Source organism: Mirounga angustirostris, unplaced genomic scaffold (assembly GCF_029215605.1).
Source record: "Mirounga angustirostris isolate CCGP_5_RB_7025 unplaced genomic scaffold, mMirAng1.0.hap1 SCAF_12, whole genome shotgun sequence".
In the NCBI taxonomy this organism is placed as follows: domain Eukaryota; kingdom Metazoa; phylum Chordata; class Mammalia; order Carnivora; family Phocidae; genus Mirounga; species Mirounga angustirostris.
Window position 1 is genome coordinate 70,730,380 of NW_026991720.1, and position 26,772 is coordinate 70,757,151.

Genomic DNA, 26,772 nt, shown 5'->3' on the forward strand with positions numbered 1-26,772 from the left:
TCGCACTATGTTAAGCCCACAGTAAGCACTGGAATCATTTTCGTATCCCCTAGAATGAGGATTTCAGCGCATCAGGAATGGAAGTAAAACAGTCCAAGGCCGAACGGAAGTGGGTCGCCTTGGTGAGACCGCTGGACGAAGAGCAGTGCCCGCCTGCCTTGCGCTGGCTGGTAAAGAACAGGAATCCGCCAGGAGACGCCTGGGAACGGCGGGTGATCGCCGGCGCCCGCCTCTCCTCCGCAGCGGCAGGTGGCGCTGTGGCCCGGTGCGGCAGCTGGGGCCGCGCGGCGCCTCTCTCTGGGCAAGGTGGGGAGTCGGCCGGAGGACCTGCGGCGGGCCCTCTTCGGCCGCTCTCTGGCCCCATCTCCCTCGGCGTCTGACTGTGCGCTCAGTCCTGCACCATGGGGAAGCGGGACAATCGGGTGGTGAGTACCCGGTGGGAAGAGCAGGGGGGCGACGCGGGACCCGGCGGCAGGATAGCGGAGCCCCTTGTCTTCCCGACGGGGCCTGAGGGTCAGCGGCGGCGCTTGGACCTCGAGCCGGGCGACCCAGCTGCCCCCATCCCCGCCGGCCCCAGACGCGCGTGCGCCGCGCACGCAGTTGGCGCCTTTGGGCCCCCCACTCTCTCCTCCCTCTTTCCTCCTCTCTCGAGTCCCCAGTTTTTCTCAGCCCCGCCGCACCTTCTGGCAGTGCTCCGTGGCTCCCTTCCCTCCCGCCCTCGGGCTAGCAGTGCCCAGTTTTTAAAGCCACAAGGGCTCAAGGAGTTCTGACTCCTCTTGTGTGTTGGTGCTAAGTCTGAGGCCCCTGGAGGCGCCGGGACTCGCCCTCTCCTCGGGATCGCCCACCCTGGCTCCGCGCCCCTGTGGTGCGCACGCAGGTGGGATGGAGGCGTGGAGGCCTCGGGCGCGGCTCCTCTCCGCGGGCCTGCCGCGCGCCCAGGGCTAGCGGCAGGCAGGTTCCCGTTTGAGGACCAGGATCGAGGCGTTTGGCTTCGTGTCCTCAGCACCTAGCACTGCCTGGCACCTAGTAGGCCCTGTGTAGGAATGAAGGGTGAAAACAGTTGTCTTTGGAGTCCGGCATGGCCTGGAATGTCAGTTTTGGACCCTCGGGAGTTGAGTGAGCAAGACGAGTTGCTTTTCTTCTCCGAGCTTCAGTCTCTTCATCTATAAAGGGACATCAGTGTTATCCACAACTTTGCAGAATAGTTAAAACCGCAAAAGGCAAATGACCAGGGAATGCTTGGCCTGAAAGTTTCTAGTAAATGAGATAAAGGTGACACAGGAATAAGTAATAGCAGAAAGTAAGAAACACTTTGTGATGGAGATTCGCGGTTCTGAAGGCATTCAAAACAGAAGGTGCTTTTGACAGGAGGAGATGGGAGGAAGGCATTGTACATGGCTACTAGTTTGGTTTGGAAAATCCCGATAATGAATCAGACTAGATGGACGGTAAACATAATAGGTTGGAGCCTTACAGTTCCTGGATTTGTCTTTGACAGAGTTTTAGCCACGGAGCAGCAGAACAAAAATAAATGTATAAATACATGCATACATTCATAAATACATGCAGTTATTAAAGTTAATATACTAAATTTAATGAACTATTTTATTAAGTGATTTTTGCCTTTTCGGGTAATGGGGAGCTGCTAAAAGAGCTTTACTTTTATGAAATGGTGGCATTTCTTATCTTCAGAACGTTTGTTTTAATTTTGTATAGGCTTCATAATCAAAGATGTCTAGGAACCACAGTGGTGAGCCTTAATTACAAGGTTAAGGAATGTTCTTTTCTTCTGCTTTCCTGACTGTAGGTCAGACCTTGTTGTGGTATCCTGATTATCATAGAGTTGAAATGGTGTTCTGCTAGAGCATCCTTAGGTTTGAGGTGTTAAAGAGTGTTTTGATTCTTTAATGACTGAGGGTTTGAATGTTTAGAGATCACCAGACCTTGGATACAGTTTCAGACAGAGGTCTAAGATGTTTTGTTTTTGTTTTACTGGGAAGTGTTGGTTTACACATCCCTTTGAAGCATTTGAAACTTTTCAAATTAGCTTCATTTACCAGAACATTTTGATAATAACTCTGGGCTCTACTTATTACTTGGTATGCTTTCGTGGCACAGAGTGTTCTGGTAACTTTTATTTGCACTTGAAAGGTTGTGGGAATGAAAACATGAAATCAAGAAGTAGAAGACAGATTGTCTAATTTAGTCTCCTCGTTGCATGGAGGAGGAGATGGAGCTGTTTAAACTCGGACCAAAACTTGGGTTGTCTGATACTTAGTTCAGTACATCGTAACTCTTGGTTTTAAATAAAAGGATTGTTTGCCTGTGAAAATAATGGCATTTTTTTTTCTTCTTACATTGATGGTAAAATCATATGCTAGAATTGCTTTCTTAAAAAAGTCATAAAATCTAGGTTGAAGGTTTTGTTTTGTTTTGTTTTGTTTTGTTTTGTTTTGTTTTGTTTTCAAAAAAGACTTTGCTTTGGGGTGCCTAACTGGCTCAGTCGGCAGAACAAGCTACTCTTGAGCTCAGGGTTTTAAGTTCAAGCCCCACCTTGGGTGTAGAGATTACTTTTTTAAAAAGGTAGACTTTACTTTTTAGAGCAGTTTTGGAGTCATAGGAAAATTGAGCAGTGAGTACAGAGAGCTCCCATATATTCCGTGACCACAGTCATGCATAGCCTCCCCTACGTTCAAAGCTGCTCCAGAGTGGTACATTTGTTACAGTTTTTTGTTTGTTTGTTTTGTTTTGTTTTTGCATTGTTAAAATGAATGAACCTATCTTGACACATCATTTTCACCTGAAGTCCATACTTTACATCAGGGTTCACTCTAGGTATTTGTACATTCTTGAACATTTTCTTTTTTTTAACTGAACATTTTAGTTCTCAAGATTTGTAAAGGGTTCTTAAATTCGTGATGGCCACCGTTTGTCCCCATTGTTTTCCAGAAGTTTCCTTCATGTTCTTTTTGTTACTTTGTGCCCTCTAAAACAGATGCATCCTGGGGCGCCTGGGTGGCTTGGTTGGTCAAGCGACTGCCTTCGGCTCAGGTCATGATCCTGGAGTCCCGGGATGGAGTCCCGCATCGGGCTCCCTGCTCGGCAGGGAGTCTGCTTCTCCCTCTGACCCTCCTCCCTCTCATGCTCTCTGTCTCTCATTCTCTCTCTCTCAAATAAATAGATAAAATCTTTAAAAAAAATAAAAAATAAAAAAAATAAAACAGATGCATCCTCTAGATAAAAATAGGTAATCAAAGTAACAAATGAAGGTCTGCACATTTTGTTCTTGCATCTCTCTTTTCACTACCTGCCCACTTACCTATTCCCTTGAGCCCAATTTGCCATCCTGAGTTTCTTTTTTAGGATTTTATTTTTAAGTACTCTCTACACCCAGTATGGGGCTCGACCTGGCCACCCCGAGATCAAGAGTTGCGTGCTTCACCACTGAGGCAGCTGGGTGCCCCGATATCCTGAGTTTCAAAAAGAGATTGTTTTCTGTTACCCAAACTCGTGTAGCGGTTTGGAGACATTTCTAATTAGGTATGAATACAAGTGTTTGATTTATAAGATCACAGTATTTAAAGTGATTAAGTCATAGTGAGACAGTTCAAGAAATTGCACAATTTCTGTATTTTAACTGACGTCTGACCACTCACCCCCTTAAGGTTAAGAACATTGTTTTTCATACTGATACATAGTAAGTGAAAAGGCTTTATCTTTGTAAGAAAATTAACTCTTCTGTTTTAAAAACCTTTCTATTGTGCACAGTAAAAGGAAGCATTGTTGCTTAATGATTATGAGCATAGACCATCAACTGTTTTGCAAAGGAGCCTCTTAATAAATATTGCTTTTACAATTGAAATAAATAATTGAAATATTTGGAATATATTTAAGCAGACTAAGGATAGTGTTTATGGCCAAAAACTTGAAAGTTAAACCTTATTGCATAGACAATGGTAGCTCATGTGATTGAACCATAAGTTGTCTATAATTAATAGCCTTAGCATGTGAATATACTACTTTACTATTTAATTTTCCTCTGAAAAGTAAACCCTAAGACAGACTGGTATGTACTTTGGGGAAGCACTTTCACAATAGATATTAAGGCACATAAAAATGTTAATTAATGTAGTTTTAAGATACATGCTAGAATATTTGAAGACTGTAAAACATGGTAAACGTGTTTTGATTTTTTTTTTAAAGTAGTCTCTACACCCAGCCTGAGGCTTAAACTCATGACCTCAAGATCAAGAGTCCGATCAAGAGTAGCATGCTTGGGGCGCCTGGGTGGCTCAGTTGGTTAAGCGACTGCCTTCGGCTCAGGTCATGATCCTGGAGTCCCGGGATCGAGTCTCGCATCAGGCTCCCTGCTCGGCGGGGGGTCTGCTTCTCCCTCGGACCCTCCCCCCTCTCATGTGCTCTCTTTCTCATTCTCTCTCTCTCAAATAAATAAATAAAATCTTTAAAAAAAAAAAAAAAGTAGCATGCTCTATTGACGAAGCCAGCCAGGCGCCCCACAATTTTTTTTTAATGAGAGTGAAAAGTTACTACTGTACTCTTTGTGAATTTTTACTTGAAGACAGTTCAGCTTCTGAATTGGAGTAGCAGCATTGTGGATGAATTTTTCTCATTTTTTTTACCTTTAATATTACGATAATGTTTGTGTGTAGTTTCTTTGTTTTAATTTTTGTTTTTCTTTTATAAAGGTAATGGGTTGTTGTTGTTTTTAATCTCTCCAGTGTATGAAATGATGAAAGTGGACCTCTCCCTGTACATGTTGGTGCATCTGGATTTTTAAAAAAATTATAACTGTTTATTAAAATGGTATCTTATTTTTTGGCAACTTGCTTTTGCTTTTCATTTGAGAAATCTTGGGCATCTTTCCATATCAGTAACTATAGATCTCTTTTTAGTGGCTGCATAGTATTTCATTTTGAGGGTATACTTTATAATGCATCTCAATTTGATGGCTCTTTGTGTATTTTCAGTTTTCCCTATTTTAGTAATTTAGTTGTGAACATCCTTGTATATATTTGCATTCTTTGGAAATAAACAGTTTTTACAATTTTAAACTTAAGATATTTTATCCTTAACTGCTACTAAAATTATGACATGGTACCAAAGAAATGAGATGTAGATAGATATCTATCTGTCTAGATCTATCTCAATGAGATGTTAGATAGATAATCTCCTGTTTTAACAATAATGAGTTTGGCTTTGCACATTTTACCTGCTTCTGGTTATTAGGATTGTCAGTGTCATTAGTAGGACCAACATCTCCTCTATTGCAGCCTCCATTGGTTGTCATATTTCTCCACATGAACTGAGTGAATTCTCAGCAGAGGCAGTTGAATGAAATGTCTGAGAACATAACAGTTGATGTAAAAAATGTGACTATATGCCTCTCTCTAAAGAGAGTTGAATTTGATACTCACATCTAACCCTGATTTTGTAAACATCCCTGACATTAAGAGCTCTAGCATTAATTCCTGCCTGTAAGCAAATTGTTGTTAATGGATTTTTTCATCCGAAGTAATTAAGCAGTATCCAGTTGAATGGAAGTAGTTCTCAGTATGTGTTGTTTATAATGGTTTTATATTGTTTGCTCTGCCCGAGAAATCTGGAAATATATAACCCATATTTGTTATTTGGGAAATGTTGGTCATTTTCACAAGTTTTGCTAAATACAATGCAACAAATACATTAATATCCTTTCACTTCCTTGGGAACATTAAGTTGTAGGTTTAAGGCCTTGAATTCAACCTTGATAGTAGTCATATTTGACCACAATTCTTTTTATTTAAAAAGTGGAAGAGTTTTGGGGTGCCTGGGTGGCTCAGTCAGTTAAGCATCCAACTCTTGATTTCAGCTCAGAGTTGTGGGGTTGAGCCCAGTGTGGGGCTTCGGGCTCAGCGCAGAGTTTGCTTGTCCCTCTCCCTCTGCTCCTCCCCAGCTTGCGCTCTCACACTCTCTCTCAAATAAATAAATGAAATCTTAAAAAAAAAAAAAAAAAGGTAGAAGAGTTTTTGTAAATGCTTGTTGACTTGGATTAAATTTGGAAAACCAAATATGAGGATCAAGGGATTGAGACTAAATTCAAGACCAAATTTTATGTATGTAGCACAGTTAATTTTATTTATTTTTAAAGATTTATGTACTTATTTGAGAGAGAGTGTGCGCATGTGCGGGCAGGCAAGCAGGGGGAGGGGCAGAGAGAGGGAGAAAGAGAATCTTAAGCAGGCTTCATGCCCAGCACTGAGCCCAACTTGGGGCTCAGTCTCACAACCCTGAGATCATGACCTGAACCAAAACCAGCAGTCGGATGCTTAACTGATTGAGCTACCCATGCACCCCTATGTAGCAGTTAATTTTAATAAAACAGCATCTCTTTGCTAGATACTGTCATTAACAAAGAAGCCTGCTTTATTTTGTCTGGATATTTTTGAAAACATCTAAAAATGTGGTTTTCTGCTATAGTAAGTACAATATACAGAGCATAATTGGATTTGGGGGGTTCTTTATTGTGCAAAAATAAACATAACAAGGTTCACTGTCGTAGCCATTTTTAAGTGTTTAAGTCAGTGGCATTAAGTACATTCACACTGTTATGCAACTGTTGCCACTCTCCATTTCCAGAACTTTTTGTCATCCCAAACAAGAAGCTCTGTACCCATTAAACAGTAACTCCCAATCACCTATTCCCTCCCTCCCCCCGCCTGCCCCGCCAGCCCCTGGAAACCTCTTTTTACTTTCTGTCTCGGTGAATTTGCTTATTTTAGGTACCTCATATAAGTTGAATCATACAATATTTGCCCTTTTGTGTCTAGATGGTTTCACTTAGCATGTTAACAAGGTTCATTCATGTTGTAGCATATTAAGAATTTCATTTCTTTTTTCTTTTTTTCTTTTAAGGGGGTGCAGGGGAAGAGGGAGAGAGAATCTTAAGCAGGCTCCCCGGCCGGCACGAAGGCAGACTCGGGGCTCAATCTCGTGACCCTCAGATCGGGACCTGAGCTGAAATCAAGAGTTGCACACTTAACCAACTGAGCCACCCAGGCACACAAATTTCATTTCTTTCTAAGGCTGAATAATACTCCATTGTGTGTATATGCCACATTTTGTTTATCCATTCATCAGTAGATGGATATTTGGATTGTTTCCACCTTTTGGCTATTGTGTATAACGCTGCTCTGAACATGAGTGTACAAGTATCTGTTTGAGTCCCAGCTTTCAGTTATTTTTCAATTCCAATTAGAGATGGAATTGCTGGATCGTCAGGTCATTCTGTATTGAACTTTTTGAGGAAATCAAACTTTTCCACAACAGCTGCACTCTTTTATATTCTCACCAGCAATATCCAAAGGTTCCAATTTCTCCCTGGTTTTGACAGCACTTGTTATTTTCTGCTTTTGATAATAGTCATCCTAAAGGGTGCAAGGTGGCATCTCATTGTAGTTTGATTTGCATCTCCCCAAGGACTAGCGAGTTGAACATCTCTTCATCTGCTCTTGGACATTTGAATATCTTTGCAGAAATGTTTTTTTCAAGTGCTTTGCACATTTAATTGGGTCTTTGGGTTTTTTGCTGTTGAGTTGTAGGATTTCTTTATGCATTCCGGATATTAATTCCATATCAAATGTATGAGTTGCAAATATTTTCTCTCATTCTGTGGATTGTCTTTTCACTCTCTTGGTATGTTCTTTAATACACAAATGTTTTAATTTTGATAAAGTCCCATTTATCTGTTTTTTTCTTTTGTTTGTGCCTAATTTAATTTTTGGTGTTAACAATTGACGAGTAAAATTGCCATCAGTATGGCATAGTATTTCCTGAGATAAAAGATGTAGTAGAGGGATGCGTGGGTGGCTCAGTCGTTAAGCGTCTGCCTACGGCTCAGGTCGTGTGATCCTAGGGTCCTGGGATCAAGCCCCGCATCAGGCTCCCTGCTCGACGGGAAGCCTGCTTCTCCCTCTCCCACTCCCCCTGCTTGTGTTCCCTCCCTCACTGTGTCTTTCTCTGTCAAATAAATAAAATCTTAAAAAAAAAAAAAAGATGTAGAATAAGCAGTGGATTTAAAGTTAGATCTTTAGCTTCTTTGCAACTGAGTTTCTTCATTTGCCAGTGAGCATAGTGTTATTAGCCTTACAGGGTTATTGGGCTTTAGGAGAAAACATTATAAAGTCATCTTACAGTAAGAAAGAGGTATCATTATTATTTTCATTAAATCTCTGGTGAAAAAAATTTTTTTCTGTGAAGTAGCGATATTACTCATCTCCCAAACTTGTGAGACTTGGTAGACCATTAAATTTAGTTTTTGTAATGAAAATTTGGTTAGTCAGATTGTTCATGCTTAGTTAGACATAGTATGCATTTATAATAAAGCATGCTTGGTGAGTAAGTGAGCATTTGCATTTTTGATGTTTTTTTTAATTGAGTTAATTTTTGTTCTTTCCTCGAGGCCTATATGAACCCAATAGCAATGGCCAGATCAAGGGGTCCAATCCAGTCTTCGGGGCCAACGATCCAAGATTATCTGAATCGACCAAGGCCTACCTGGTATTTGTGAAACAATTTAGACATTCATAAGGTTTTGTAAATTTTTTAAAGGTTACTGTTACAGCTCTTATTGCTTGCAAAGCATAATTTTTTGAAGTGATGTTCACAGGTGCTTTTCAATGTATGAAACACATGCATCAGTGTAAAGCAAACATTTGAGAATCCTGTACAGCTACCAGACAACCTTTCATACTGATCTCTTCTCTATGCCCTAAAGGGACCTTAACCTCGCAGTGTTTTAAGCTATTTAAAATGGTAGGGTTGACTAATCTTGCCCTTCATTGAGGTGTAACTAGGTGTTAGGAAGGATAATGTTAGGCCATGTTTCTATTCATATCTGGTGGCTTTTCGGTAAGTTAGAATTTCCCACTGTAAAATTTTGTTTTAAATTGTTTTTGGGGTTTTTATTTGCCCTCATTGAGTAGCTCTGATCATTTATAAATAAAGCATCACGGCACTGGCCTTGTTATTTTTTAGTATGTCTTATTAAATGTCACAGTTGTTAGCTTCATAATCCTTCTAAGTGCCCCTAAAGGTTGGGCAATGATAGCTGAAATCTATGCTTACATATAACAGGGGATCTTTCCTTTGAGTTAAATAGAAAGTAAGCCATGTCTGCCTCTCAGAGTATTCATGAGTGGAGCTGTTGTTGACTGTTGCAGCATACCAGAAAATTATCCCGAAACAAAATATATTTTACCTTTAAAACTGGGGAGAAGAAATGACCATTAAAGAGGAAGTGTTCAAGCAAGTATATTATTTGTGTGTCAGAGTCCCCCAAGAAAGCCCTCAGATTAGGTAACTTGCTAGAAGGACTCCCAGATAGATGCACTTTGGATAAGATTTATTACAAAGGGTACCAGCCACAATCAGCAAAGGGAAAAGGTGCATGGGGTAAAGTGTGGGGGAGACTAGGCTCAGACTTGTACGACTTCTTCTTCTCTTGTGGAATCACATAGGATACATTTAATCCCCTCAGCAATGAGTTGTAACACATATGAGATGTTGCCAACCAGGGGAGTTAATGAAAGACTCCATGTGCCCAGGGTTTTTACTGGGGACTGGTCAGCCTCTGCCTATCACGTGCCAAAATTCTAGACTCCTAGAAGTAATTCAGGTGTTCAGCCTCAACAGTAGTATTTGTATAGTGAGCCATTCTTAGGAGGGAATGGTAAGGACCTGTCCAAAATCCAAGTTCCCAGATGCCAGCAGGCCCAAACTTGTAAGCAGGCCTTTCTAAGTATAAGCAGTCAGGCATGCAGTAGCAACACTTTTCTGTGCAATATGTGCGGTGCATTATAAAATAGATGTTTAGTAATAAAAATAGTAGTTTACATAGACCCTAACACTGAAACTACTAGCTTTGGGAACCTAGGCAGATTTCTTACCTTCCGCGAGCTTCCCTTCTTTATCTGTAAAATAGGGGTAATAATACTGTGTTTTCTCACAGGATTGTTATGAGGATTAAAGAAAAATGTATTAAAAACAGTGCCACTTGTGTGTAAGTGCTCAGATGTTTGGTGTATTAGCTCTTATAATCCATGCTTAGAAAAGGAATGATCAGACTGTATTCATGATAATTGATTTATAGGGATGTGAACAAAAAATTTTTAAATGTTTTAACACTGAAATGGAGGTTTATTAGGACATTAAGAAAATTTTATTTATGAAGTTTTGTTGTTTTGTTTGTAAGCATCCATCTCTAATTTGAATTGCTTGGAAACTTACTTGTATATTCTATTTTTTTTAAGGGAAGAAGTGAAAGAACAACTAGAAAAGAAAAAGAAAGGCTCCAAGGCATTGGCTGAATTTGAAGAAAAAATGAATGAGGTTTGTATAGAACCTGTTTGAAAAAATAGGTGCCCCAAATGTATGATTTCTTTAAAATAAAAAGAGGGAAACCGTATTATAGTAATTTATGTCTTCTTAGGTTTTCTAAAACTGGGTTCTTCTCTTTATCTTCCCATGCCCTCATGTGCCCATATTACCCTGGGATTTCCATGATGTTTGCCTGGTTTGATTACAAACATGTATGTAGTATTTCAGCTACAGTATAGATTAATGCAGGGTTGCCTAGCTAGCTCAGTCAGTAGAGTAAGCAACTCTTGAACTCAGGGTTGTGAGTTCGAGCCCCATGTTGGGTAGAGAGATTACTTAAAATCTTTAAAATACATATATGGATGGATAGATAGATAAGTTCAGCTTTTACTGTCTGGAAAGAGAATCTAACCATCTTCGTTAAAAAGAAAAAAGTTCTCAGCCTCAGTGATAATACCAACTCCTCCTCTCAATATATAGTGGAGAATTCCCACTCTTTAATACCCTCTTTGAGGGGCACCTGGGTGGCTCAGGCCTTAAGCGTCTGACTTCGGCTCAGGTCATGATCCCAGGGTCCTGGGATCGAGCCCCGCATTGGGCTCCCTGCTCGGCGGGAAGCCTGCTTCTCTCTCACCCACTCCCCCTGCTTGTGCTCCCTCTCTCGCTGTGTCTCTCTCTGTCAAATAAATAAATAAAATCTTAAAAGAAAAAAAAAATACCCTCTTTGAAAAGAGCTATTGGGGCCAGGCGCCTGGGTGGTTCAGTTGGTTAAGCGGCCAACTCTTGATTTCAGCTGAGGTTGTGATCTCAGGGTTGTGGGATCGAGCCCCATGTCCGGCGCCAGGCTCAGCTGGAAGTCTGCTTGTCCATCTCCCTCCCCCTCTGTCCTTCTGCCTGCTCGCATGCACAAGCACTCTCTCTCAAGTAAATAAATAAAATCTTTTTTAAAAAAAGAAAGGAAAAGAACTAGTGTGGCGCCTGGGTGGCTCAGTGGGTTAAGCGGCTGACTCTTGATTTTAGTTCAGGTCACAATCTCAGGGTTGTGAGATCAAGCCCCACGTCAGGCTCTGTGCAGAGTCTGCTTAAGATTCTCTCTCTCACTCTCCTCCCCACCGTACGCCCCACCCCCATTCATGCTCTCAAAAGAAGGAAATAAAGAAAGGAGCTAGTAAAGGATCCTTTGGTGACCGGGTTCTGGCACCTGGAGTACCTTTTCCCTGTACTTAGAGGCCGAGATGGTGAGAGGTAGTAGAAGACAGAGGGAAGGAAGTAGTGGCTGTCTATATCAGGTGTATTAGAAGGGGATAGATAGCCTCTGATGGTGTTTATAACCTTTTTGCAGAACTGGAAGAAAGAACTAGAAAAACACAGGGAGAAATTATTAAGTGGAAGTGAGAGCTCATCCAAAAAAAGACAGGTAATACTATTTAGAGCTTAATGCTGTTTTTAATGTCACATTTGGGTTTTCATAATCTGTGTACTACTATCAATAGATAATTTTAAAAACTCACATCAACTTATTTAGATTTGTACTTTGTTTGCTTTTAGAGAAAGAAAAAAGAAAAGAAGAAATCTGGTAGGGTGAGCAAAAGTTTTCCATTTTTCTAAATGTTACAGTTAAGAGCCTACAAGAAAAGTAAGAATAATTTATATGACCTGTATGCTAACTGTAAATGAGTCAAGGAGCCTTGAAGTCCTTTGGTAGTTATGGGTGGGTTTTGTTATATTAGCAATATAAAGAAAAGCACCAACCTCCTTATAACCTAGTAACTCCTCTATTGCTGTCAGGGAGAGAAAGAGGGGAAAATTGACTACCATTGGCATATCTGTTGTTACTTTGTTGAGCCTTTTGTGTGTGTGTGAGGGAGTGTGGGGAGTGTGACATTTGACATTTTAATATTTAAGTCTTCTGAATATGATATCTGTCAGACACCAGATTGATTTTGTTAAGTTTTTGAGAGACTTAGTGATAAGAAAAAAATTCCTGCATCTCACAAGCTTTAATTGTTTTGTGCTTGGTCAAGTATTCATCTTCTTCTTCATCAAGCTCTGATTCTTCCAGCAGTTCTTCGGATTCTGAAGATGAGGTAAGGTTTGCCTGTAACAGTTTGTGAAATAATAGTCTCTAGTTTATTTAATGACAAGAGGAAATCCATTATGAAATATCTGTTAGAAACTTTGACTTCCAGGTTTTGGTTAATTATCCATAAACTGAGAGCATTGACATGAATAAATAACTAGATATTTAAATATTTTTATCTAATACATATATATATTTTTTAGGTTCCTAAATTTGTCTTCTTCTCTTCAAAATACCAGTAGAAGAAATGGAGCTTAAAAATCTAAAATGCTATTTGACTAGATGCTAGAGGTTACATGTGACTCGAATTACTCGACTTTTTTTTATAGAGCAAGAAGGTTAATATAAGTTATATTTTTAATTATTAAGGGGGCACCGGGCTGGCTCAGTCAGTAGAGTACGTGACTATTGATCTCGGGGTTGTGAGCTCGAGTCCCACATTTGGCATAGAGTTTACTTAAAAAAAAAATTATTAAGTAAAACCTGCATTTACAAGCTGGTTCTTTCATTTAAGCTTTGTTCATTGATAAAGGTTTTGTATTAAAAAATACATCAATTATATTTTTGAAACAGAAAGCAAATGTTTCTAAAAATGTTTTATATAGGATAAAAAACAAGGAAAAAGGAAAAAGAAAAAGAAGAACCGTTCACATAAATCTTCTGAAAGCTCCATGTCAGAAACTGAATCAGACAGTAAGGTAAAATTACTCAAATTAGTAACATTTTGGATAGCAGACACATTTTTTTCTTTTAGGTCATCCTGTCTTAAATTGTTGTCAGTTTAGAAATGAGATGCTATTTTCTGTACTTTGATGGGCTGTGCCACTCAATTGATACACTTAATAATATCTTATATATGCCATTTTATTGTTCTCTAAATACTTCCTCATATGCCTCCATGTCTCAGCATTTCCATGACGGCTTTATAATAAATATGGCAGACATTATTTTTCCCATTTCCATATAGAAGTGAGAGTTCAGAGGAGAAAACCTACTCCACTATCTGGTCCAGTGTCCTTTCCATTATACCTAAATCTGCTCTGTATGTCTAGAATTGTGAAACATAATTGGCTCTCAAACAATTGTGGTAATAAGAAATACATGCAGGTTGCAATAAAAGTGTAGATTCCTGGGCTTCATGTTGAGAGAGTCTGATTTAGTAAGTCTGCTTAGGCTCAGAAGTCTACATTTTTAATAGATATCCTCTGTGATTCTGATACAGGTGTGTCCTTGGACCACAATTTCACAAACACTATCCTAGAAGCCCAGGAGAACAAAACAACTGGTTTTGGGGCAGGTCTCTACTTGTCCTAGTGTGATTTCTTCTGACAAAATGCCTGGCGTCTAGAAAGTATTTAGTAAACGTTGGTTTTCTCTTTGTCTTTTAAGATAGAAGAGTCAATCTAATGATCCTGATAGCCAGTCTTCGTCAAGTGGCTACTATATGTTAGGCACAGTTCCAAGCACTTGACATTTTTTTAGCTCAATGCTCTCAATAATCCTCATCCACTTTATGGATGGGGAAGGCTCAGGGAGGTTATTGGCTAGAACTGAAAGAATCAAAAACAGAAATTCTCACCTATCCTCCTTATATGTAAAGAGGAAAATCAGATTGGGGGATGTCTGAGGACAGTGTGAATGAGAACCCCAGTGCGTATGACCACTACAGGCAAAAATAAGCAAATGGCATTAAGTCTTATTTTAAAAGAAACCATGTGGTTATTACAGACAATGTCTATCATTTTCAGTATACATAGAATTTGATATACAGCCAGATGAAGAAGCTTCATTTCCTTACAAGCACATATATATGTGACATACATTTCTCTTATTTTCAGAATAAAATTCTGGTATTGAAATAAACTTTTTTCAGTCATAGAGCAAATCACCTTTTTGCTGTTGTCCTTATGCTCTATCTTTTACATTTAAAATTGATATGTATATATATGTTTGTTTGCTTAGGATAGTTTAAAAAAGAAAAAGAAGTCAAAGGATGCAACTGAGAAAGAAAAGGTAATTATAATTTTACTTTAGTCTGTCATACAATTCTTCATTTACTTCTAGAAATTAACAATAATGTATTCCTCCTTTTAACTTGAGATTTATTTCTTTTGCTTTTATAGCATTTTGTGTTGATTTAAGGAAATTATTTATTGAATTCATTATCAAAGGTTAGAAGATCAGAAAAGTATTCCTACCGAGTTTGAATTTATACAGATTAATATATTATCTCATTAAAAATTCAAAATAATGGAGATTAAATATTTCCTTTGTTTCTTCAAGTCATTTTGAAAGAAGCCCTTTTAATAACAGAACATGGAGTTCTGTTTCAAATTGAGTGTACCATAGATAAGTTTTGAAAAAATTTTTTACTGTAAGTAGATGTTTTATCTTCATTTATGCTTAACTATAATTAATGCTAAATTTATCCCTGTGTTTCTGATTTACATTTAAAAATCTGTTTCTGGGGCGCCTGGGTGGCTCAGTTGGTTAAGCGACTGCCTTCGGCTCAGGTCATGATCCTGGAGTCCCGGGATCGAGTCCCGTATTGGGCTCCCTGCTCAGCAAGGAGTCTACTTGTCCCTCTGACCCTCCCCCCCTCATGCTCTCTCTCTCATTCTCTCTCAAATAAATAAATAAAATCTTTAAAATAAAAATCTGTTTCTGGGGGCACCTGGGTGGCTCAGTTGATTAAGCATCTGCCTTTGTTCAGCTGGGTCATGATCCCAGGGTCCTGGGATTGAGCCTTGCATCGGACTCTGTGATCAGCAGGGCTCAATCTCCTCTCCCTCTGCTGCTCCCCCTTCTCTCTCTCTCTCTCTCTCTCTCTCTCTCAAATAAAATAAATAAAATCTTGGGGAAAAAAAATCTTTTTCTGGTTCTTAAAAACCTAAAGACAGCAGTCATTAATGAAAGAAAACTATAGACCAGAGTCACTATATTTTACTCAGTATTTTTACATATTTTTTTAATTGAGGTACAATTTACATAATATGCTATTAATCATTTTAAAATTACAATTTGGGGGAATATTGTGTATGTACAGTGTTGTACAGTGACCACCTCTCTAGTTTCAAAACTTTTTCATCACCCCCTTAAAAACAACCCATACTCATTAACTAATTCCCATTCTTCCTGCCCCCCACACCCCCTAGTAACTTCTACTCTGCTTTCTATCTCTATGGATTTACGTATTCTGGATATATCATTTGTTTTGTTTTGTTTTTGTGAATCAAAAATAGGAACTTTAGGGGCACCTGGCGGGCTCAGTCATTGTAGCATGGGACTCTTGGACATATTAGACTTGGGAGAGGGAAAGGGAGAGAATCTTAAGCAGACTCCATGCTGAGCATGGAGCCCAGCGCCGGGCTCGATCTCATGATCCTGAGATTACGACCTGAGCCAAAACCAAGAGCGGGACACTTAACCAACTGCGACACCCAGGCGCCCCAGGAGTTTCATATTTTAAATACTACTCATCTTTTATACACATGATGAACATTTTTTGGTCCATGGCTTCTCTTAATCTTGTTTAGGATGTCTGTTACAGTCGTAAAAGGGTATAATTTTTCTTCTCCCTGGGCAGTATTCTCTGTTTTGTTTTTTTAAGTTTTTTGCTTTAATTCCAGTATAGTTAACGTAGAGTGTTACAAAAAGGATGTAATTTTAAGGGGCACCTGGATGGCTCAGTCAGTTAAGCGTCTGACTCTTGGCTCTGGTTCAGGTCATGATCTCAGGATCCTGGATCGAGCCAGCACTGGGCTCTGCACTCTGCGCTCAGCAGGGAGTCCACTTGAGGATTTTCTCTCTCTCTCCCTCTCCCACTGCCCCTCCTCCTACCCATGCTCGTGTGCTTTCTCTCTCTCTCTAAAATAAATCTTTTTTTAAAAGGGTGTAATTGTAAGTCATGTATCAGTCATCGTTTTCAGCTCATTTTTAAGTTGTGAAAATGACAGTGTAATACCTAACAATGGACGAAAATATCCCATTTCTAACAGTAACAAAGAATATATAGGAAAAATTTAAAGAACCGATCAGGACTTCTCTGAAGAAAATTATGCAAATCTATTCAGAGAAGCATATGAAGATTTAATAAATGTTTCTGGGTAGACATTAAACATTTTTTAAACTCTTTGATTAAAACATTCTTTAAACGCTTTGATTAAAATAGTGTGGTATGGTGCAGGAATAGGGAGGAAAAAAAAAAAAGGCAGTGGAACAGTGTAGAGCCCAAGTAAAAATTTGTAAGTATTTGTGGGGTTTTATAGATGATAAAAGTGGCTTTTCTTGGGACAAAATGACTAGCCATTTGGGAAGTATAAAGCTGAACCCTCCTTAAGGCCAAATAAATCATAGGTAAGTCAGTTTTAAATGTATGAAAGTATAACTAGAGAAAGACAGGGGTGAATATAATTTGGGGTAGGGAAGGCCCATGCCTCAAAACTCAAAAACTTTTTTAAGATTTTATTTATTTATTTGACAGAGAGAGACAGCGAGAGAGGGAACACAAGCAGGGGGAGTGGGAGAGGGAGAAGCAGGCTTTCTGCTGAGCAGGGAGCCCGATGCGGGCCTCAATCCCAGGACCCTTGGATCATGACCTGAGCTGAAGGCAGACGCTTAACAACTGAGGCACCCAGGCGCCCCAGAAACTTTTGACCATATAATTCTAATTCTGAATGATGAAACGAGATCACAAAAAAATCATGAACAAAATTTAAATATAATGAACAGATTTAGGAAAAACTAGAAATAATTAAAAACTAATCTTTAGTAATTGAAAATTTCTACTTCACGTACAGAAAAAGTGGTAAAATGCATGTTTAGGCAGTTCTAAAAGAAAATATGGACTGTATTTCAGTAATCTGAGACTGAGATAATTGATAAAAGAGCCTGAAACAGAGGTTTCTTGATAAAGTGTGATTCCTAAGTGAAATAAACAATTGGGGGGGGAGGTGGGAGAGTAAGCAAATCATTTGGATAAAGGCTACTTTGGTCTTTGATTTAGACGTTATTATTAGGTAAAGATTTTGCACTCATGTGCCTGTCACTCCATTTCAAGTTTTTTTGTTTGTTTTAATTTTATTATTTATTTCAGAGAGAGAGAGCACACAAGCAGGGGGAGGGGCAAAGAGAGGGAGAAGCACACTCTCTGCTGAGCAAGGAGCCCAATGCGGGACTCGATCCCAGGACCCTGGGATTATGACCCAAGCCGAAGGCAGACACTCAACCTGCTGAGCCACCCAGGCGCCCCTCAACTGTTTTTAATAGCAAATAACCCATATATATTCCTGCCCTCCAGAAAGAGTTGGGTTAAGTGAGTTGTGGCATATGCTTTCAGTGAATGTCAAAGGCAACCATAAATGATGATGTAGTTGGCATGGAAAGATTGGATGACAAGAGCGGGTTCCAAACAGCAAGTATTTATGTAAAATTGTAAATGTACACATAGTGAGATATTTCCAAAAATCTTCATGATGTTTAATTCGTGGTAGTGGGATTCGGGTAAATTCGCTTACAGTGAACATTTATCATTTCTATCAAAATAATAAAGCTATTTGCAGAAACAAAATTAAATCACCGTAATATAACACAGATCACTTTATTTTCTATGTGATTTTTTGTTTGTTTAATAATCTTCAAAATTGGCTTCCCGTATATAAAGTTTTATATTGTTTTTTTCTGTGCAATGAGGTAGTGAGCATTTTTTTTCATTGTGTGGTTTTGTTGTCTTGTTATGAAGTATTCAGACATACAGAAAAAGCATATGGAAAATCATAAGATGATAACCAGCACATCTATTGTGAAGCTTTAATAAATCTTAACATTGGGGCGCCTGGGTGGCTCAGTCGGTTGAGCGTCTGACTCTTGGGTTTTATTTCGGCTCAGGTCATGATCTCAGGTTTCTGGGATCAAGCCCCACCTTGGGCTCCACGCTCAGTGGGGAGTCTGCTGCCCCCTTTCTCTCTCCTTCTGCCCCTCCCCCCCCACTTGTTCTTGTGTTTTCTCTCTCTCTCTCAAGTAAATAAATAAATCTTTTTTAAAAACCTTAACATTTTGCCATACTTGCTTCAGATGTTTTTGAAATTTTTATTCCTCAGAACATATATTTAAGTCCCTAAGTACTCCTCTGGTCTTTCTTCTTCCCCAGAGTTATATGTTTTCTCATCATTAAAAATACTTAGAGATGAAGGTTTTTTTAATGTGAATTTAACACTTGTAACACATGAAAGGAATTACTACTGTGTAGAGATCTTTTTAGATCACAAATAATTACCCATTGTTTTTCTTTTCTGCAGCACTAGGCCTGTCTGATCCAATACTGGGTAGAAACAAAACCATTAGAATACAAGGGACTCGAATCTTACACCATCTCTAGGGTTTCTTATGACACTTTAGAGTTTAATTAACTTTGGCTGGCTCAGTCAGAATAGCATGCTATTCTTAACCTCGTGGTCGTTAGTTCAAGCCCCATGTTGGGTGTACACATTACTTAATAAATATTTTTTTAAAAAAAAAGAAAGTGAGAATATAGCATCTCAATGGACATGTAATTATTTCTTTTCAGGTTATTTAATAAAAGCATTACTTTATTGGAATTAAAAACTGAATATTGGTAAACATCAATATTAGACATTTCTAAAATGAAAATGGTTAGTTTTTTTGATAATTGGAAAAACTGTTAATTAGAAACATAAAATTTGTGTGGCATAGCCTTATATCTTTTTGAGTCAAGGTACATGTATTTCTCTTAGGACATTAAAGGACTCAGCAAAAAAAGAAAGATGTATCCTGAAGATAAACCTTTATCATCTGAGTCTTTATCAGAATCAGATTATATTGAGGAGGTAAGTCTATGATCAAATTCATTTTCTTCACTTTAAAATGTTTAATAATTTGTTTTTAATAAATACAAATTAGTAAAAAGAAATATACTTTATGAATATTCAATTTACTCACTTTCTAGCATGTGCACTGTGAAAAAGAAATGGAAGTTCCATTTCAGAATGAGTTTTTCATTTTCTAGAAGATGATTATAGAGCTAATATGGTAATTAACCATACTTACAAATCTCTGCTCTGAGCTATTTTATTTTTATTCTTCTAATAGTTACTTTTTACTATTCTAGTATTATGATTACATGACAGATGCTGTTTGATGTGTACTGTATTGAAACCCAGCATTCCCTTGTTTTTGTTTGGAACTACTACTAGTGAGGGAGTAGAACAGTGATGAGGTAGAACAGAAATGTTAGCATGATCTTTTTTCCTATCTGTAACGTAAGGAAGTAGAATTAGATAGTTTCTGTAGTCTCTTTAGTCCTTTTCAGCCCTGATATTCCTATCTTAGATTTTGTTTGTACTCTATTCTTAGTTAATTTTAGGTCTTTAAGTTATCATCTTGAAAGTATTTCTCTCTTGGACTTGGCTTCCTCATTTGTAAAATAGGGCCTTTTGTAGCAATATTTTGTAATGCCCCCTGAAATGAAATTGAAGTGAATTGAATTGAAACTTGTAGTGTGTGTATATAATGTATATAATCTACACATTTTAGATTAATATCCCCTAAGAAATTTTTTAAAGAAATATAAGAAACTATTAATGTATAATTTTACTAAATAATATTTGAGTACATAAATGCTTGAGTGTGATAACTAGAAGACATAAAATCTTAAGACATAACAAAATTCAAGCTGTAGCAGGTGCATTATGTATGCCCTTCAAAAACTGTACAGTGGCCTTGTCATCAATGACATTTTCCAAAATGATGAACAATTCGCAGTAAAGCTCTGAATGAATGAAACAAAATACAGTCTTTTCTATAAGTGGGTTTATTATACGAATGACTGGCAGGCTGTCTAAAAGTCATGTCAGGGCTGTCTGGCAGTCTTGGACATCACATGACAGCATCCCCAGTCTTGGTCTCGCCAAATGTGGATGCAGCGCAACTACCACCATCCCCAGTCATTGTTATGACAAGACTAGCAGTAAGAAACAGTAATTTCCTATGTGTCCTCTAGAGCACTTAATATATGTTACACTTGGACTTAACAATAAGTATACATGAACTTTAGCAACTTGTCTTAAATTCACACATTAAAAGATGAAAATACTAATGGGGTATTAAGCGTTACTTAAAAGGATTTTAATCAGTTGGTTTATACTGAATACACTATGCATATAGCTACCATTTATTGAACACCATAGAGTAAGAGAAATACTTAACTTTATTCCAGGCACTTCCCCTAGAGGGTGGATATTATCTCGATTTTACAGATGATGAAACTGAGGGTAGTACATAGCTGAGGTAGGATTCAGAGTTTGGTCTGTTTTATTTCAGAGCTCATGCTTTTTATCCACTGTATCTCACTGCTTTTTGGTCGGGGGGCGGGCGGTGCTGAAAGGGAATATAAGGAAGCCCTCTAGAGATTAAAAAGTCTTAATTTTTTTTCCTTTAAATGTTTCTCATTGACTTGTCATTATGATATAACAGGGGTTTGAGATATCATCAAAATGTTTTTTACACATAAATTCTAAAGATGTAAGGTACATTAGGGAATTAAAAAATGTCTTGAGTACAAGTTACATATTTGTCTTCTCAATGAAAATTCAAACTTTTTAGGTACGAGCAAAAAAGAAGAAAAGCAGTGAAGAACGAGAAAAAGTAATAGCAAGTATCACTTATATTTTTTACATGACAATAGTGTAGCTCTTTTTGTTTACTATATAATGAATCATGGTAAAGCATGACTTCATTTACTGGGTTCAGATAAATATTTATTGGGAAAAGTGTGGTGGTTAGCTTTACTTAGTGGGTTGGAGCAAGTTAAATTGGCTCCAGAGAAAAGAAAAATATCCTGGTAGCAAACATCTCCTGTTTTCATTTCAGTATTTTATTCAGTATTTCATTTTATTTTATTCCGTACTCAGTACTGATAGAAATGAAAACTTGAACTTTTGTTTGACTTTTTTAAGCTATAATATGAAATATTAGGTATAGTGATTCCTTCCATCCTTAATAGTAGTGACTTCCACGTTGACCAAACCTGGTAACATTAGCAGAAAAAGCCTCTCAGCACAGGTTGCAATGAAAAATAAGCAGGAATGTGACAACATAAATGATTCAATAATAAAGATGATTCTTTTGGCCATTTCTAAAGCCAGCTCTGCTATTATGCAGATGGAGAAGAATAACAGGAGAAAGAAGGAAGAAGAGAATAAAGAAAATGGCAGTGATATCCAAATGAGAAGCAGACCAACCTAGGGAAAGTGGATAATAGATTATCAAAGAGTAATTGCAGACCATATCATTAAAATCATTTAGGAGCACTCAGTATAAGCGTGGATGATGGCCTTTGAAGGCATTTTCTTAGGAACAGGTAAAAGAAAAATGAGAACAGCGTCTTTTGTAGGTTTGAAGGTAACTTCCCCTTCCCAGAATTTCCCTCGCTCTTAAGATAAGGGTCCTTCTCTGATAGAAAGGTTCACCTGGTAGTGTATGACTCAGAAGTAGCATTTTATGTACTTCAAGACCAAGGTGACATTTGAGAGACTTTTTTTCTGAATGGGAAAGTAATTTGGGTGAAGACTGCTTTGGTCCTTGGTTCAGATTAATTAAGACATAATATTAATTAATTTTGGATAATTCTAATTTGTACTTGCATACCGCACTGTTTCGTGCATTCAGCTAGCATGTGATTATTAAGCATCTCTATGCAGGCACCGTTGGTGTTGGTAGTGCTGTTCTAATGGAATACAAGATAGGTAAGAGGGTGACATGTGAGAGCGGCTTTGGGGAGGGAAAGCCTCTCTGAGGAAGTAAAATTAAGCTGAAATAGGATTTACCAGAAAGAGCTAACCATGTGAAGATCAAAGGAAAATATCCTAGGCAGAGAGAAGAGCTAAGGACCTTTGGTAGGAATGAGCTTGATTTGTTTGAGGAACTGAAAGAGTAAGCGTGGCTTATACCTAGTAGATAAAGAGGAATAACATACAGTGAGTTGGGGAAGTAAGCAGAGGCCATATCACAAGCAAAGAGTTTGGGTTTTAATCAAAATGCTTTGGGAAGCTGTTTTGAGTGTTTTAAAAAAGAAGTGACCTGAACCAACTTTACATTTTTTTTTTTTTTAAGATTTTATTTATTTATTTATTTGAGAGAGAGAATGAGAGAGAGAGAGAGCATGAGATGGGGGAGGGTCAGAGGGAGAAGCAGGCTCCCCGCTGAGCCGGGAGCCCGACGTGGGACTCGATCCCAGGACCCCGGGATCATGACCTGAGCCGAAGGCAGTCGCTTAACCAACTGAGCCACCCAGGCGCCCCCAACTTTACATTTTTAGAATGCTTTGGCAGAGGAGGTGGAGTGGACAGAGGCGAGTTGTTTGTATCACAGTGGTAGTAATGGAGCTGGACTAGCCTGACGGATTTGAGATATATTGTGGACTTAGATGGTCGGGCTTGCTTACCTAGATGTAGAGAGAGGAGTTAAAACAGAAAGTGGTGTCAAACATAGATTTGCCTTAAGTAAAAGGACGAATTAGAGGTGCCATTTAACTAAGATGGCTAAGAGGAGTTAGAGAGAAAAATTAAGCATTGTTTATGGTAATTTTAGATATACCTATTAGGTATCCAGGTGGAACTCATAGTCTTGAGTTCAGAACATAGGACTAGCTTTGAAGAGTTGGTATGAAAATGGTATTTAAAGCATGGGAGATAGAGAGCCATGTGGAAGAGAAAGGAAGGAAACCCTGAAAGGTCAAGCAGAGGAAAATGAACAGCACAGGAGTTGAAGGGGTCTTTGTGATGGAAGAAAGCAGCAGACGGAGGTGTCGTGGAAGCCAAGAAGAAAAGTATTTTAAAAAGAGAGTAGTCAGCTGTCCTTTTATGAAAAAGTAACCTATACCCAAAACTTAACTTTTTAAAGGCCCAAATACAAGATTTGGGACTCTTTGTAAGATTCCATGTGTACTTGAGCTTGTCATGAAAAGAATTATGAAAGTTAGCTTAGAGCCACTAAGTGGTAGAGACATTTGAGGGGCAGGGGAATTGTGGAAAGTTGTAATTGATAAGGAAATGTATAGGGAACTCTGCTTTTGCTGTCTTTTCATGTCTCTTTTCTTGCTGAATATCAACAACTAGTCTGTCATTTGATACCACCTTCCTAAGTATCTGTTTCTAAAAGTTTTGCCTTCTCTTCTACATCAGAAATAGTCACAAGAGTCAGAGTTCAGCAAAATTATAGGTCTCTATCCAGTCACAATTTGATTACTTTTTCTAGGCTTCTAAAAATTAAGCATCTGGGTGCCTGGCTGGCTCAGTCGGTATAGCATGCGACTCTTGATCTTGGGGTTGTGAGTCCAAGCCCCATGTTGGGCGTAGAGCTTATATAAAAGTTTTTTTAAAAAAGAAAAAGCATCTGTTTCACTTAAAAGCTAAGTAGACTTTTCAACTGTACATCAATATTTTTTTTTACCAGTTGTTTTTTAGTTGTTAATTTAATAATTAAAATAGTGCTACCAGTTTAGACAGGACATAATAATTTGTGTTTCTGTTTACTTAAAAAATATCAGATTTAATATATCTGTTCCCCAAAACTGTCATTTTATAAAAGCAATTGTGTTTTGCTGTGATGTGAGGATTTCTTTGTAGTAACTACAATTACTTCACCTTTAGAAATTATACAGTATGAAATACAGCAGTTGATATCATTATCCATAGAATTTATTTTCTGTGAATTTTGTTTAAAAGCTACATTTGTGTGCTAATGACTTAGAGTTTTTCCATATCTTTTTGAAAATCAACAAGCACTCTTAAGTCCTCATATGATACTGATTATTGAGACTTCTCAAGAAATGTTCTGAGTAGTTTCCTTGGTTGCCTGGATCGTTTGAAATAATTATATAGTAGCTTAGAAGAACCATGGTAAAGTTGTTGTTTTTAATTTGAGTATTTTCCTGTAGAAATGTCTAACAGGGAACTCTCTTTACAGGAAAAAACAAAAAAGAAAAAGAAGCATAAGAAACACAGTAAGAAGAAGAAAAAGAAGGCTGCTAGTTCAAGTCCTGACTCGCCGTAACATTAAGAAAAATCAGGATTCCCTTATAAAGAAAGTGCAATGTCTAAGGAAATTTCAACTGTGAAAATTATGACATAATTACTAAAGTGCATGAATTTTCTTGCTTTTAGAATTATTCCTGGACTGTTCAGTAGCCACTCGGATGCTGCTGTGTGAAAGGGCCATAATTTTTGCCTGCTGCTTGAACATCTGTTTTTTTCTCTTCCAGTGCTTAATAACTCTGGGAGATAATACATTGCAGTTGTGCTAGTGGTTAAGATATTTGGGGATAAAGTTAATATTTTTGACTAGAAGTATCTAATGATAAATCAACAGAAATCAAATCTGGATACATCATTAAGATGTAATTAGCAATGACCAGATGATTCTAGTTAACATTTTTGAAATAGGCACCACACTGATACTTCAAAATCCTTACTCTGTAGATAAGTATATTTTAAATTTTTCCCCTTATATACTTTTATTTACCTGGGGAAGGAGCTTTTTGGGTGGGGGGGCTGGTTTGCTATCTCTTTAGCTAGCAGAATAGCGTGCCTTTTATCCTCACACATCCTACTTTTGTGGACATAGTAGCCATGCTTCACAGGGAGGTCAGAGCTGAGTATAGCAGTCTTGCCCCTAGACATCCTTGGACTCTGTCGTTTGCTGCTCTAAGTGAACCAGAGAAACAGCCCTTTGCAGCATGACAGAGCCCCAGAAGCTCTGGGATTTACCTCCACTTCAATAATACTGAATGTTTTTTAGCATTAGAATGTGTTATAACATTTGAATTAATTTTGACTACACTTTGGCTTTGGAGAAGAATCATTTCAAATAGACACTGGTACTTTTTGAACTTGATAGCTGAAGATTTAAAATGCATGTTTTATACTGTTAAGTTTTAACCAGTCAGGAAAGTTTTATGTAACCAGTAATACTTATTTTATTTTTGTATGAATTTTGTTTAGGCTGCAGTGTTTAGCTTTTATTAACTCCTTATTCTTGCTATCTTAAATTCCTTACTGTGTTTAATGGCATACTTGCCAAGATACTTAGCATGTAAACAAAGCGGGCTTTTGATTTTTTTTTTTTTTTTTTTTAACAGCTTCATATTGAAGCTGAGACTTACCATAAACAAGTTGAGTGGCAGGCCTGGTATGCTGTGTCTTGTTACATAAAGCTATTGCCAGAATCTTAGTAAATATAACATTTTAGAAATTTGTCTTTGTATATTCATAACAAATTATGACAAGTTAAGTGAAAATTACATTATTGCTCTTCCTGTGTCATATTTTACTAAGATTTTGTGCCTCATATCTACTGCTGAATTGTTTACTAGTAATGTTAAAAGGAATTGATAAATCATTTTCACTTTACATTTTTATATAATCAGGTAACATATAATTTGATGTACAATTTTGCCTGTTACAGAGGGTGTGCTAATTATAGTAGTATATGCACAGAACATTTTGGCATGACAAGAGGCTGAATAAATAGCTATTTTACTTAAAAATAGCTGTGTTCTTATCAGCTCCCTTTGAGTCCCAAGTAAAGTTCCAAAGATCAAGAAACACTACTGGGTACTAAGTGGATAAGACATGTCCCCAAATTTTTAGCTGTAAAAATAATATATTTCTTGGTAAGCTTCCTTAAATTTTGTGCTTAAAAGCTTCATACTCTTTCCTAATAAATCTATATGATCTTGAGTACACAGCAAGTTTGAGGGACATTTTTTATCTGAAAGGAATTTTCTTAGGATTGTTCACAAAAATGCTAAAAGATAAATTTATCAGGTTATTTGGTGATCATTTTTGGTATGAACATAAAAGTGTTCCTCTGTAGACTGGTCCAGTACATGATGACTATGTCCCACTAGAAGCAACTGTTTCTAGACTGAAGAAGATGACCTGGCAAAAAAAAGTTGTATTCTTTCCAAACTATGTTGACTGTCTGGGAAACACTTTTCTTGTTGTTCCTCTGCTGGTGGCCTTTTTTTTTAATTCACATAATTAACATATAATATTAGTTTCAGAGGTAGAGTTCAGTGATTCATCAGTTGTGTATAAAACCCTGTGTTCATTACATCACATGCCGTCCTTAATGTCCATCACCCTGTCACCCTACACCTCCACCCCCTATCCCCCTCCCCTCCAGCAACCTTCAGTTTGTTTTCTGTAATTAAGAATCTCTTATGGTTTGTCTCCCTCTCTGATTTCCTCTTGTTTTATTTATTTTTCCCTCACTTCCCCTATGCTTCTCTGTTTTGTTTC

The 26,772-nt window shown here is 37.9% G+C and overlaps 1 protein-coding gene across 6 annotated transcripts; it reads left to right on the plus strand.

Moving 5' to 3' along the window:
- Positions 1-287: 287 nt before the first annotated feature.
- On the plus strand, positions 288-24,767 carry FAM133B (family with sequence similarity 133 member B). Of its 6 annotated transcripts, none has more exons than XM_045864712.3 (11): positions 288-425; positions 8,459-8,556; positions 10,308-10,386; positions 11,717-11,791; positions 11,923-11,955; positions 12,399-12,461; positions 13,060-13,152; positions 14,417-14,467; positions 19,207-19,299; positions 21,074-21,121; positions 24,437-24,767. In XM_045864712.3, exons 1-11 carry the CDS (start codon positions 402-404, stop codon positions 24,521-24,523), a joined length of 744 nt encoding a protein of 247 aa, XP_045720668.1. In that variant the 5' UTR covers positions 288-401; the 3' UTR covers positions 24,524-24,767. The 6 variants fall into 6 exon arrangements, with proteins under 6 accessions (XP_045720668.1, XP_054361271.1, XP_054361272.1 ...); XM_054505296.2 differs by having other exon boundaries at positions 21,074-21,115; XM_054505297.2 differs by lacking the exon at positions 24,437-24,767 and adding an exon at positions 20,688-20,758 and having other exon boundaries at positions 21,074-21,119.
- Positions 24,768-26,772: the final 2,005 nt, after the last annotated feature.